Raw genomic sequence first — 13,770 nt, forward strand, 5'->3', positions numbered from 1 at the left:
TAGTTTGAGAAGAGCATGAGCAAGATTTGGTTCTAGTAAAACTGAGGATGCAGAGCATCCATTTGTTTCTATGACTACATCATTTCAAGCCTTTCTGTAGAAATCAGAGCTGGCAAAGTGGAAATGTAATCATACCTTTTATTAGGGGATAATTAGCATATTTTGCATAATTATTTGAATTGCATTTAGAAAGGGAGAGAAATTGTAAATGCCAGAGTGACAGAGCCTGCAGCTGTGGCAGTATGGAGACAGTGATTTGGGGCTGGAGAGAATGTACCCTTTAGCACTGTTTCAATATTATACCTTAGAATATCGCTCTTTATGGATTGGTTTTTTTCCCCTGAGTGGGACTGTTACATTATTCTTCCACTGGATGTGAATCTCAGCCTTGTAAGCCGTTCTCAGATAAGCTCTTCATGCAAGTTAGCACACACTTACCCTCTTGCATAACACTCAGTGAAGTAATCAGCCTAAATTTCTTGCAAGACAGGCATTATTATCTTCTTTTATACAGTTGGGAGGATCACTAAGGCAACAGTAATAGAGGGTCATGGGAGTACCTAGATAAATAGATGATATAAGCTTTGCTTTTTATATGTTAAAAGAACATAAACATGCATATGGCGGAACTGCATAATGTGTGTAACAAATTGCATGGTATTAGAAAATTACCCTTCCTAACAAAGGTGAGAGTAAAAAGAATGACGGAGGACAGGAGACGTATGCACAAACTCCTATCTAAACACTGGTTTTACTTCTCTCCAAAATTATCTGCTTAAAAGTCCTTTTGCGAGCAGAATCTTATCCAAAGCTGAGATCAATTGTAAGAGCTCTCCAGCCTTTCACAGTACCTCTAGTCTTGTAAGTTTAGCAGTTCTGTTAGAGGTCAGCTCCTGACCAGCTCACTGCTTGGACTGTCTCAATCACAAGAGATCTGGAGTGATCAAATGAACCTCCACAGCTTACCTCCCAAAGATGCTGTCCAAGAGGAAGAGGAGTACCAAAGGTTGAGTGTAGTGCTGGAAGCTTCTTTGACACGTAACAGCCAGATGGGAGATGCTGTTGAAGAGAGAGGCAGATGAAAATGATCCCATTTTCACGAAGCCTCTGCTGGTGGAGTCCTAATGCAAAGGAGGGTCAGGTGTGAAGGACATCTTAATGGAGGAACAGCCAATCCAGTTTAATACCTGCAGTCCCTAAGAAGATTAAATAGTATTGTATAGATTTGGGTCTGTCTCTGAAGCCCACACCTTTGTCTACAGGTTATTTGCAATATGAGGACAGGTGATTATCTCCATTCCAAACCACAGATGAAAGCACCAACTGTGAGACACGTATCATTCTCATAGCTGCTACGGAAGAGAGCAGCAGGGATAAATCACACTGCTCCTCTGCATGCAGCAGTGGCCCCTTAAACAAGACAACTTGCACGTAGCTTCATCTTCAGCCATGTCTATTCTGCAGTGCCAGAGGGAGGTTTAAAACTCATTGTCTGCTGGAAAAACCCCTTAGCTCCTATACCATGACCATGGCGTCAGAGGCACAGTGCAGCGCCCTGTGCACAGGCAGTGCTTGCTGGCAGAGCAACCTGAGGATGGTGTCAGCAACCCTTCTGTACTGCGTGGAACTCGTATGGAGCAGTTCTGCACAGGAGGAAATAACATTCCTGGCCAAAGCCACAATGGCTGTAAAACTCCAATCAGCAGATTTATCACAGGGGGGTTACAAAATGATGACTTGATAATTTTAAAGCAATTGAATGAAGAGTTTTACCGTGGAGTTTACTGAACCCCCCATCACTCTTCCCACACTTACAGCACAGGGAGGAGGCCCATAAGCCAATGGGGATGCCCTCATACACTCTGTGCACAGCAGTCTTTATAGCGTGGTGGTACTTCCCCACCAATATTGGCATGTCACTGTTTTCTTTCCCTGCTCGGTGCATTATTACAGGCTTTTCCTGGCCGTTTTTCCCATTGAGTCCCTGTGTGGAGGCGCGGGCACAACGCGGCCCGGCCCCTTCTCGCCTCGGCCGCGGCGTTCCGGGGGGGACGCTTATCCGTGACGGACCCATGGCGGCGCGGAGGGAGCGGGTTGAGCAGCACCGTTTCCCTTCCGCCGCCCGCCTCGCTCCCCGCTCACCCCTCGGGACACCCCGGGCTGTCCCCGGGGGGAGGCGGCGCTGAGGGGGAGAAGGCAGGAAGGGAGGAAGGGCTGGCTCCGGGCTGCGCGCTCCCCGCGGCCCTGGGGTGCCGCTGCTGCTCGCGTGCCCCCATCGTGGCTCAGACGGCCGCGCTCGCCGCTTCCAGGCCTGTGCGGCCGGTTGGTTGTGCGGCGTGTGGCTCAGGAGCGGATCCATTGCCTCAGTCTGAGCCAAATCCCGTCTTTTGGTGGGCGAAAGGGTAATTGTTGCTTCCCCCACCTCACCGAGAGCGTGAGATGCATCCCTCCCTAACCGCAGCTTCGGTTGTCATGTGTGGCCTTTCCTCCCTCCTCCGTGCAGGGCCTCAGAGTTCTCCGTGTGGGTAGCAGAGAGGAGCAGCTCGTCATGCCGACCGTGGTGGTGATGGACGTGTCGCTCTCCATGACACGGCCGGTATCGGTGGAGGGCTCTGAGGAGTACCAGCGGAAGCACCTGGCTGTCCACGGCCTCACCATGCTGTTCGAGCACATGGCAACCAACTACAAGCTGGAGTTCACGGCCTTGGTGGTGTTTTCATCGCTCTGGGAGCTGATGGTGCCCTTCACGAGGGATTACAACACGCTCCAGGTAGGATGCCTGAAACACACAAAGCAGCAAGCTGTCAACGTGAAAACAAAACAAAGCCCCATGCATGTGGCCAGATCACGGTGAAATGGAGTGATTCTGTGTTAGCCTGCGCACAACTTCTTGTATTAAAGTAGTTTCCCTTATTTTAAGAATAGGTGAAATCAATGCATTTGAAATATTTTGCTACTTTTACTACTTTGGCTACTTTTCAGGTCACCACTGGAGTGTGGCCAATTAAGTTAAAAGTCAGAATGGAGCAAAAGACGCCTTGATAAAGCTCTTAAAGTGGTTCTGTGACATTCCTGTTTTTGTGTGTAGATGTTGATTCCGTCTTGATAACTGATGCTGCAGATGGGACCATTTAGAAAGGTTTTGAGTCAAATGATTTGGTAGAGAGATGGTGCTTTTAACAGTATGTAGCAGTTGAAGCATGGTGAGAGTGAGTGAATTTAGGCCTCACAGATGTGATGGAAAGTTGGGAGGAAATGGGAAGTAGGAAGTCCAAGAGGGAAATTTCACATGAATTCAGTAAGGCACTACAAGTAAAAATTATATGTATGTGTCTGATTATCATGTATAATATCAGGATGAAATGACGTTGCTGTCCCAAAGCACTGTGGTTTGGTTTGTCTTTTCTGGAACATACAGACTTTAAAAGATATTCTCTGCTAAGTTTGCATTTTGCAGATGAAGGCAGTGCATTCTCTTTGTCTCCATAAGAGTTCATTTGTGGAATTTCTGAAAGCCAGGAATCCAGCCAAGCTAATGCAGCATGTTAGTTTTACATCTGTACCCTTCTTGCGATGCTGTGTTATGTGTGAATTCTTCATTTGAAGGAGAAAAGCTGGTTTATGGTTATAGGAACAGGAGGCAGATGTGAGGTTTGGATTCTGTTACTCTTTCTGCCAAAGATTTTTTTGTGAGACAAGTGCCTTGTGCTCTACTTCCTGAATAAAGTTACAGTTGTTCTGATACCTGGGAGGATTTTCTAAGCAGAATGTTTCATGTTGGGCATCGCTTCAGATAGTGAGTTTCCTGTTTCTTTGAGACATGCAAGGGATTTTTTCTCTTAAAGAACTGATTTTATAATACTAATTCCTTCAAAATCAGCTGTCATTGTTGTCTCATGATATCCTTTCTTATTTCTTCTATCTTTTTTTTTCCCTCTCTAATTTTGCAGGTCACACACAAGAACTTTGCATTGTGTAACAATGCAGTTGTGTAACAATGCAGTTGTGTTGTAATGCAAAACAAACATACAGACTTGCCTAATTAATACAGACTTTTCTAATCAATAACTTACCTAATTATGTTTCCCGGACCCTTCACCCGGCAGTGACAGTGGTGTTTGTCTTTTCAGGAAGCCCTGAGTAACATGGATGATTATGACAAAACCTGTTTAGAGTCAGCGCTGCTGGGGGTTTGCAATATTGTCCAGCAGGAATGGGGTGCAGCAATTCCTTGCCAGGTACCACTGATATCGCTGTTCTTAGGATCTAGTTTATACTTGGTACTCCCTGTAAATTACAGATAGAAATGTAAATGTAATATGAAAACTTCAAATACTCTCAGGTACAATGGTGCTACAGGAAGACAGAGAATTAGGAGTTTGGATGTATCTGAACTATGAACAGAAGTGTCTTTATTAAAATACTCAGCAGCAAAAAACTGCTGCTGGATTGTGGAGTGGATTATAAAATCTGGCCCCAGAGTGATATTTTGCAGACTTGGCATTTGATCTGGGTGTAATCTTCCATCCCAGGAGCCTCACTCAGTTTGGAAAGGGTATAGTCACACATCCAATAACCTTTCTGCTTCAGTACCTCACGGTTTCCAGAGCTTGTAACAGTTCCAGATCTCAAGCAAGAGCATGGGACTGCTGCTGAGTGTGTTTTGAGCTGTCTTCTTTCCCAAATGAGTCATTTGACATGCATCTGCTCGCACACTGCATTCACCCTTTGCAGCTCTCAGCCTTCTGAATTTGCTTATGGCAGTGTCTGCTTTCAGCCCTCTGTTTGCTGAGACACTTAAGAGTCTGTTAGTCTTTCAGTTAGGATTTAAGGTCAGTAATTTTACAGCTTTGTGAACTAGGAAGATGTCTCAAGCAATATTCCTTAAGGAGAAAAAGGATAGAGGTTTATTGTTAGGCAGTGCTTCATAATCTAACAAGGATAAAAGGCACCTTGGAAAAGCAGACATTCAAAGCAAAGAACTAGAAAGATAGAAGAACCGAGCATAGATTAGACCTCAACAATTTGGTCTCTCATTTGTGTCATGGCTCATTTTACTGGAACTTCAGATGATGGGGTGAGGAAAGGTGGTGGGAAATGTACTGTGCAGAGTCTTGTAATAGAGAAAAACATCACTGGTGAGCAGCAGTTCAGGTGGAAACTGAAAAGACCGCAAAAGAGAGAGATCGAGGATGAAGAGAGAATACAAATTTGGATGTAGCAGATGCACATTGAGTTTCAATTGGATCTGATTTTCCTTACCTCTCAGGCAAAAATAATGCCTGCTGTTGCTGTGCAGTGCTGCAAGAGCAGTTACTTGACTGCTCTGTAGGGTCTCTGCTGAGTGTAAATAGTTCCATTAGTCAGTGTAACCTATTAGTGTAGGTTTCCACAAGGAGTGACGCTGGGCATGCAACTGAATGGAAAAACGCACATTTTAGCTTTGATAGTTTTGTTGCAGAATGTGAGCATCTTGAAGCTGAATGTTTGCAAAGAATCGGGGTAATTAATACAACCTTTTGTATGGCTTCTGTGGCTTGCAGTGGAAGTCGAGTTGCCCTCCAGATTCTGTAAAAGAAATGGGTTTTATCTTCTGTCTAACTGCCGAATTACAACAAAGTGTATATTTACCATGCACATAGTTTAAATTGTAGTGGTTAAATTTTCCATTTCTCATTTATTTGCCTATTTCTGGAAACTTTTGCAGTTCTTTCCCCATCTCAATGGAGGAGATCCCACATGAGCAGGGATTTTCAGTATAGAGCTGCATGCTGCTAGGAAGGCTGCTGGAATGCGTCGGTGTGTAGTTGCCCTCTGCAGATAGAAATGTGTCTTTGCTTGGAATTGCTAATCCATCTTCTTTCATTCAAGGTTGTTCTTGTCACTGATGGCTGCCTGGGCATCGGCAGAGGCTCCCTGAGGCACTCATTAGCTACTCACAACCAGCGGAGTGAAAACAACCGCTTCCCACTGCCCTTCCCCTTCCCATCCAAGTTGTATGTCATGTGCATGGCAAATCTCGAAGAGGTGATGTCTTTAACACGTACCTTCTTCTTTGTTGCACTGGATAATTATTGGTCTTCTCTGAACTAATGATCAGGTCAGCACAAAACATACTTTGATGTTCTTGTGCTTGGTTTTAAAGTTTAGTTGATATTCCGGTGCTTAAGTGTTGGTTATTTGGTGACATGTAATGGTAGTATCTTTTTTAAAGTTTATTATTGCACTGTTATTACCTAGTGCATTCCCATCATTATAATGATCTTTATAAATCATGCTAGTTTCTCCCTGGGGAATATTATGCAATTTGTATTTGTCTATATTATTACCTTTACTGCATTAATGACATTGAATGCTTTTGGGGGCTTTTCTTAATCTACAATTAAATTCTTGAATAAATGACTTCTATTGCAAAGATGCTCAACACTTAAACCAACAATAGCTTTATATAGAAATATGAGTGAACAGAATTCAGTAGTTTCCAAGCTAGTGTTCAAACCAGCTCCTCTGAGTTTTGAAAGAAAGGTGACTGTTTGCTTTCTCTTCAGCTGTCTTTGAATACCAGCTTTAAAACTCTTCACAGTAGTTAGAATTCTGGTGAATAAAACATGTTTAAAAAGAAGACTAAAGTTCCTTACATTAGGTTTTAGCAACAGTATTGCTTTTGACTTGGCCCTTATATTCTTCTGTCCCTCTCAGAAGGATTTCCTACTTGTGTGTGCAATAGATATTTCAGCTTCAAGGTCTCTCTCAAGGGTGATCCTCTTGATTAAGCTGGATTGAAGCACTGTTTACATGTCAGAATAACTGGAAAAATGATTAAAATCTTTATCAGTGCCAGGTTTAGGTGTTTTCACAATGCTGTAAAACTTCTCAACAAGAATTTTACCTGCCTTCCCTCCTAAAAACTGTATTATCCCAAAGGAGCTAGAAACTCATCGTTACCAATAAAATCTTTTACTAGTTAAGGCATTCCTGTGTTCTTGAAGTCTGAGAGCTTCTGGGATTTCTGGTTGCTTAGCCTGCTTTCAAAGCAGAACATAATACGCTAAAGCAATGTATTAGGAGTTGGACTCTATGATCCTTATGGGTCTCTTCCAACTCGAGATATTTGATGGTGATTTGTTGCTAGGCCAAACGCTGCATCTGATCTCATATAAATGCAACATAAGGAGCACATTTCCTGGGAAAGAGAGACCAAGAATATCGGTTTACTCAGAGGGGAGTGAGATAACAAAAAGTCCACAGAGCATCCAGTCAGATGCTTTTCTGCTGTGTTGTGTGTATTTTCTGACAATATTCTGGTTCATATAAAGAGAGTAAAAAGAAAACTCAACACAAAACGTTTCACTTTGGTTTTTTACAGCTTCAAAGCACGGATTCCTTGGACTGCCTGGAGCGGCTCATAGACTTGAACAATGGGGAAGGGCAGATTTTCACCATTGATGGGCCCCTTTGCCTGAAGAACGTGCAGTCGATGTTTGGGTTAGTAGACTTGTAGATAATACACCTTGGTGAAGGTTTCCAGTTAGTATCTGTAATGGAAAACAAATATAATAAGAAATATGATGATATGAGGTATTTTAATTAACCTTTTAATTTATGATCTTCTCAGTTAAGTGAACTGCGTGAACTCACTAATTTTCTAAGTGAAAATCTAAGTGAACTCATTAATTTTCATCTTGACCTTCACTGGTTGAGGTCAATATTTATTATTTAATCCTTATGTAACCAAATTATGGTATCTGTTTATGGTTGGTAGATAGAAGATACTAGTTTCCACATTTGCTGTTAGTTTGCCATCAGTGTGATAATACGCTGCTTTGCTTTGTAATTTAGCAATGCAAGAACTAGCGATTTAACTGTAGTTAAAAGAAGGAAGTTTTGTGATATAAGTTAGTGTGCTTTAGACAAGCTGTTTTCATTTGATGTGTCTTACTTTTTCCTTAATAACAACTGATCATGTTCTAGAAAGCTAATAGACGTGGCTTATACACCATTCCATGCTGTTCTCAAGTGTGGCCATTTAACGTCTGATGTGCAAGTATTTCCCAGACCAGAACCTTTCATTATAGATGAGGAAATAGACCCTATTCCTAAAGCAATTAATACAGGTAATAAATCTTTGATTGCCTTTTTACTTAAATCCATTCAGTTTCTACTTTTCCTGTATAGTTACTGTTTCATTCACTTTTTCTCTTCAAGGATCAGTTGCTGACTGTGTAATATTTTGGTATACGTGGCACCAGGGGACAAGAACATCATCCTGTTTCAGCCATGTGTACCTGGTAAAAGGGCACAAGTAAAGGCTGAGATTTAGGAATTCTCTGTCTATAGGTTGTCCCTCATCCTGGCACTTCTTACCAGTACTAAGATCTTTTAGAACACAACTGTGCAGAGAAACGCTTTCTCAGCCCTCCCAGTAGTGGACACTGCAGATAGCCTGTCCCTGTGACTTGCAAATAGTGATGTGCACTTCTGGGAGAGAATATGCTGAACTCCACTGCTTTGCCTTAAGGATTAAGTTTGAACTGTAGCATCAGAATTGCCCTCAGCTCTTCAGCAGTGCTTCAGCAGTGCACGTGGCCACAGGCATCTTTGTTGTTCTTTCCAGTCAGGTGCTGTGGCTCTAGAAAGGTTGGCACCCTCAGTCACAGCCTAATGCGGCTAAATCAGCAAGGGATGTGATAGGAGTTCCTGCTGGCTTAGAGCTATTGGGGACTTGCAAAGAGAGCAGCTTGGTTAGCTTGTATGCCCAGGTGTCCTTTTGGATAATTTCTTTTTTGTGAGTTTCTGGCTTTTCCGGCAGTTTAATTTCCTGCGTCTGTCCTGCGGACTTCCTTTTTTCCTGTGTTCATCAACAAAACGTGCACAGCTTGCATGTGAATAAGGACACAATAGTGGTAAAATCCTGCAAGGAAGGGAACTGCAACCCAGAACTCCCTGCCACCAACATTGCCTTGATTTGTTTGGGGCTTTTAAATCTGCAAGAGGGAAAAAAGCCATTTGTCATCTGGGGGGTGATCAGTTCTTATTTGTAGCCGCATAGTGTTTAAATAGGAATGAGTGTGTCTGTACCAAAATAGCAAAAGCAAAGAAAAAGAGCCACAGTGTGCCTTGATGAGGGAGGTTTTATGTTACATTCAGTCCTAGAGTTCCTCTTATCATTCCCAAGATAGGAATTTGCATAAAGGAAATTTTGCTCAGTGTGCATGAAAATGCAGCCTGTGGTGTGCTCAGCCCCTGAATTCCTCCATGGCTTTAATCAGGTGTTCATTATTCAGCTATGAGAAAAATCAATTGAATTGCCTTTGAACCAGGTCCTTCACTTGGGCTGTCAAGGAGAAGCCTCTGCTCCCTAGTTCCAGCTGCAGAACAGGCTGGGTTTGGTTTAGTCCTTTTTCTCTTACTTTGAATGCATAAAATGGCAGTGGATTGTCTGCAGTGTAAAAACCAATGTGCACAGTTCTGTATTTGCCTTGCAGCACAGCTCATGGACAGCAGGTTGAGTGTGATGAAAGTTATGTTCTCATCTTAAAGTGTCATGGTGTTATGCATGAATGTTTGTTAGACACCCTAGTCAAAGCTGGGGCTCTGTTGGGCTGCCTCTTGTCACTGCTTCAGAAAACTTAGTGATGGAAGAAGTGGTAATGTTAACCTGACTCTGAACACAGCCTTTTCCAAATCTGACTTCAACCTGTCGTCTCCCCACAGATCTAGAAATCGTTGGGTTTGTAGATATAGCTGACATTTCCAGCCCTCCTGTCTTGTCCAGACACTTGGTTCTGCCCATTGCACTTAACAGAGGTGAGCAAGTTCTGTTTCTTTTAGCAAAACCTGCTTTAAGCTTCCCTTGTAGTGTCTGTGGTGGTTTAGACTGGAAGCACAGGTCCTTTACTTTATCAAAATGGGAGATGCCTCTAAAGACACGTTTGTGTGGTTACATTAAAATTAAAACCTTGAACTCTCTGGAAATACTGTGTTCTTTAGAAATTTAATAGAGGGAACAATATCCTTATGGCATCATTATTAATAGAACATGCTACACTTAAAGCTAAATATAATCATGGGCCATAAAGTCTGTGGTGCAAGATGAATATTTAACACCTCAGAATGATGTGTTGTTGTGTAAAATCTGATCTTAATCACAACCAGATTGCTCACTTGTTCTTAAGCATTAATTGCTGCTCACTGGGGCCAAGGATATTGTATCTACACAACTGACTGGTGTAGGCTTTGAGGGTGGTTAAGCAGCATGTTACTGACTTGCAGCTGCCTGAGTGCAGCAGCCTGTGGTAGAAAGGATTTCCCCTTTTGTCATGGCCTTGGAGTAGAGCAAAGAGAAAGTGAGATTTCTCTTGATAAAGAAGAAAGCAAGCTCCAAATATGCTTTCATCTCTATAGGCCTTTCTCCTTTGAAGATATCAACAGTTAAATCACAGCTGTATTCCAGCTGCTAAAACAAAGTCAGTTTCTCATAGTGGCCGCAAACTGCATAGGAGAGGCAAACTTGAAATTCAGGATGCTTTTGGTTCAGAGGCAGACCTGTATTTGTTGCCAAGCCCTTTGTGCTGTTTCATTTCACTTCTAATTTCTTCAAAGCTGAGGTTTTAGTTGCAGTTTTTTGGTAACTCTGTTTTGTGAGTAGGATGCAGCGCAATATTGATAGAACATTATAGTGCTGCTTTGCCCAAACAGCTCATTTAGCAGCTGGTTGTTCTACAAAAGGATTAGTTAACTCCTGCATGGTAGAAAATACAGGGTGGTGTCATGGAAATGGAACATGTGTGTTTGAATTTATTCTCATGTGATCTCTTTGCTTGCTTTTATTCTTCCCCAGAAGGCGATGAGGTGGGACCTGGGATCACCGATGACACCGAAGATGAGAATTCAGCTAATCAGATTGCTGGGAAAATCCCCAACTTCTGTGTTTTATTACATGGCAGCCTGAAAGTGGAAGGCATGGTGGCTGTCGTCCAGTTGGGGTATGGACTTGGATGGCTGCCTGAAAAATCTCTTACTTTGCTCATTGATGCTTTAGTTGTAAATTACTTGTATGTGTTCTGTACAGAGCTCAGCACTGGTAGACAAAGCTGTGTAGTTTTAATTGTGGATATGTTTCTGCCAGTAGAAATTGCAAATAATGAGCCTCCACACAGTGGGAGGGCAGCAGATTTTAGGCAAAGAATTCAGCCTTTGGCATTTGCTGTTTTCAATAGGCCAGAGTGGTATGGAATGCTCTATTCACAAGCTGATAGTAAGAAGAAATCAAACCTCATGATGTCGCTCTTTGAACCTGGTCCTGAGCCCCTTCCATGGCTGGGGAAGATGGCACAGCTTGGACCCATTTCAGGTACTGGTCATGCTCATTTGAGTAACTCTTACACATTCAGTGCTGTGAGAAGGATCTTACCAAGTATTAGTTGTTAAATCCATTTATTTTCTTTTTTCTCCCAGATGCAAAAGAAAATCCTTATGGAGAGGATGACAATAAGAGCCCTTTCCCTTTGCAACCCAAGAACAAGCGCAGCTATGCACAGAATGTTACTGTGTGGATTAAACCAAGTGGCCTCCAGGTAATGAGATGAGTTTTGGACTTGATGCTTTGCTTTCATCAGCAGCAGCCATCTTATCAGCAAAGTGGAGTCTGTGTGTGTCTTGTCTGTTTAATGCAATTGCTTTTCTTTCATTTTAATAAACTCTGCCTCTTTAAAATGTCATGATTAAAATGCAATCAGAAAGCATAACTTGTTTAATGAAACTGTGTCTCTAGTGTAGCATCTGGCTTAGTTTATTGGATTTAGTATAATGACCATTTGTTGGAGCCTTTGTGTGCTGCAGTCTTGTCAGTGTCAGGGTCATTTATCAGTAAATAGTGGAGGGTTTTTTCTGCAGCTTCCCCAGCAGTTGCCAAGAGTTCTATGTATTTTTCTTTCCTGCAGACAGATGTACAGAAGATCCTGAGAAATGCAAGGAAACTCCCGGAGAAAACTCAGACCTTCTATAAAGTGAGTAACATTTCAGGCTGCCCACCTTTGATCCAGAATGGTAGTGGTGCATTTGACAGGGGAACACATACTGTATGTTCTGTGGAGGCTTGTAGGGCTCTGCAAAAGCATACATGGTAAAGGAGACTAGTTAGGGTGAGACAAGGGAGTCTGGTTTCCTGCCACCATGTTCTTTGCCAGGGTGGCATAGACATGTCATGTTTATATGATCCCTGCTACTTCCATGGTGAACTGCTTTGCAGAATTTATGCTGTTGTCCAGGCAGGAATAAACTGGGATCAGACAGAAATAGCAACACAATTCTGAGTCTGAAAATGTCTCCTGTATTTTTTCTACAACTGAAGTGGAGAAAGACCAAATTCCAGGCACATGTGGCCACATTATAATAATCCATGATCTAAGCTTTAGCTGGAGGTAATTGTTGTTCCTCCTGTAAGCTTAGTGCTGAAGCAGTTTGATACTATAGCCCCAGAGACTTCAAGCATGAATAAGCACTGGTCAGTTTATAGTGAGGAAAAATCAATATAGACACATTTTGCTGGACACTGATTGAAGGCAGCAGTCAGTGAAGCCTGAGCTGGAGGCCACCTCTGCTGGGACACAGCCAAAACAGGCAGGTACAACAGCACAAAAGGGAGAAGTGGGAATGTATAGGAAGGGATCAAGGGCAAACCAGCTCTTCAGTTGTGCCAGTATCATCTTCAGCCCTAAAGCACTTTTATCTCATGAGCAGATGGGCAGTTTCCAGCAGCTGACTTGATCACTCAGGTTATTTTCCTCTCAAGTGAAGAAGCTTGCTTCTAAAATAAGAAGCAAGAAACCACTTTTTGTGGAGAGGCTCATAGTGGCTTTAAAAGGCATTTTCCTTCTTTGCAGGAACTGAATCGCTTACGAAAGGCAGCTCTGGCCTTTGGCTTTTTGGACCTCCTGAAAGGTGTGGCAGACATGCTGGAGAGGGAGTGCACTCTGCTTCCTGACACGGCTCACCCGGACGCAGCCTTTCAGCTCACCCATGCTGCTCAGCAGCTCAAAGTGGCAAGTACTGGAGCGTCGGAATATGCTGCCTATGATCATAACATTGCTCCACTCCAGACAGACTTTTCCAGCAGCACCACTGAAAGAATGTAAAGTCTCCATTTTTGGGAACTTCTATAGGTTAAGACTCAAGTGGTTCAACTCTTCTTGCCCTGCTTACTTTCTAGGGCCTGTTTAATTACTGCTTGGAGGGCTTCCTATCAAAATGGGGTCCCTTACCTGCATCAGTAATCTCTAAAGAAATATAGCTAGTTTGGGGGGCCTTTAGTCAGACCTGGAAACAGTGGAAATCATCCCGAAGTCAATTACTGTGTTGGATGATGAGTGGAAGTTACTCAGTACATGAGAGGAGAGAAAATGCCATCAGGCAGCAGACTGCTCATGGCTTTTGGCCTCCCTAAAATGCAGTTACTACATAACTGAAATCACTGGTAGAAGTATCCTAAAAGGCAGCTACTCTACTTCATACAGTGACTTGATTAGTCCAAAGAAAATGTGTGAGAATCACTGTGCAAGATCGAATGCAGCTAATTACAGGGTGTTGTCTCTGATTTTATGCCCGACTTGGAAGTCAGTCTATACTGCCCTAATGAGAGTTATCATGACTTGCATGGCAGTGCTTATGCTTGTGAAAGTAACCGAAATCTTGTGAGACATGTTTTTTATTTGTGTAATATTAATAAAGAATAGTTCTTCATTAAAACTTAATTTGGATTATGTTCCATTT

At 42.7% G+C, this 13,770-nt stretch overlaps 2 protein-coding genes across 2 annotated transcripts in view; one reads left to right on the plus strand and one right to left on the minus strand.

Moving 5' to 3' along the window:
• Positions 1-2,461, minus strand: part of SLC24A1 (solute carrier family 24 member 1) — an 18,034-nt gene extending 15,573 nt beyond the window's left edge. Inside the window, exons 1-3 of the mRNA XM_065688021.1 lie at positions 2,423-2,461; positions 967-1,196; positions 439-560 (exon numbers count right to left, since the gene is read on the minus strand). The gene's annotated coding sequence lies outside the window, so the exon portion shown is untranslated. The remainder of the gene's footprint in view (positions 1-438; positions 561-966; positions 1,197-2,422) is intronic.
• Positions 2,036-13,751, plus strand: INTS14 (integrator complex subunit 14). Its single transcript, XM_065688023.1, has 12 exons — positions 2,036-2,402; positions 2,504-2,770; positions 4,131-4,238; positions 5,872-6,027; positions 7,367-7,485; positions 7,972-8,114; positions 9,715-9,807; positions 10,841-10,985; positions 11,220-11,353; positions 11,458-11,576; positions 11,943-12,008; positions 12,885-13,751. Exons 2-12 carry the CDS (start codon positions 2,549-2,551, stop codon positions 13,134-13,136), a joined length of 1,557 nt encoding a protein of 518 aa, XP_065544095.1. The 5' UTR covers positions 2,036-2,402; positions 2,504-2,548; the 3' UTR covers positions 13,137-13,751.
• Positions 13,752-13,770: the final 19 nt, after the last annotated feature.

This window comes from Lathamus discolor, chromosome 8 (assembly GCF_037157495.1).
Source record: "Lathamus discolor isolate bLatDis1 chromosome 8, bLatDis1.hap1, whole genome shotgun sequence".
In the NCBI taxonomy this organism is placed as follows: domain Eukaryota; kingdom Metazoa; phylum Chordata; class Aves; order Psittaciformes; family Psittacidae; genus Lathamus; species Lathamus discolor.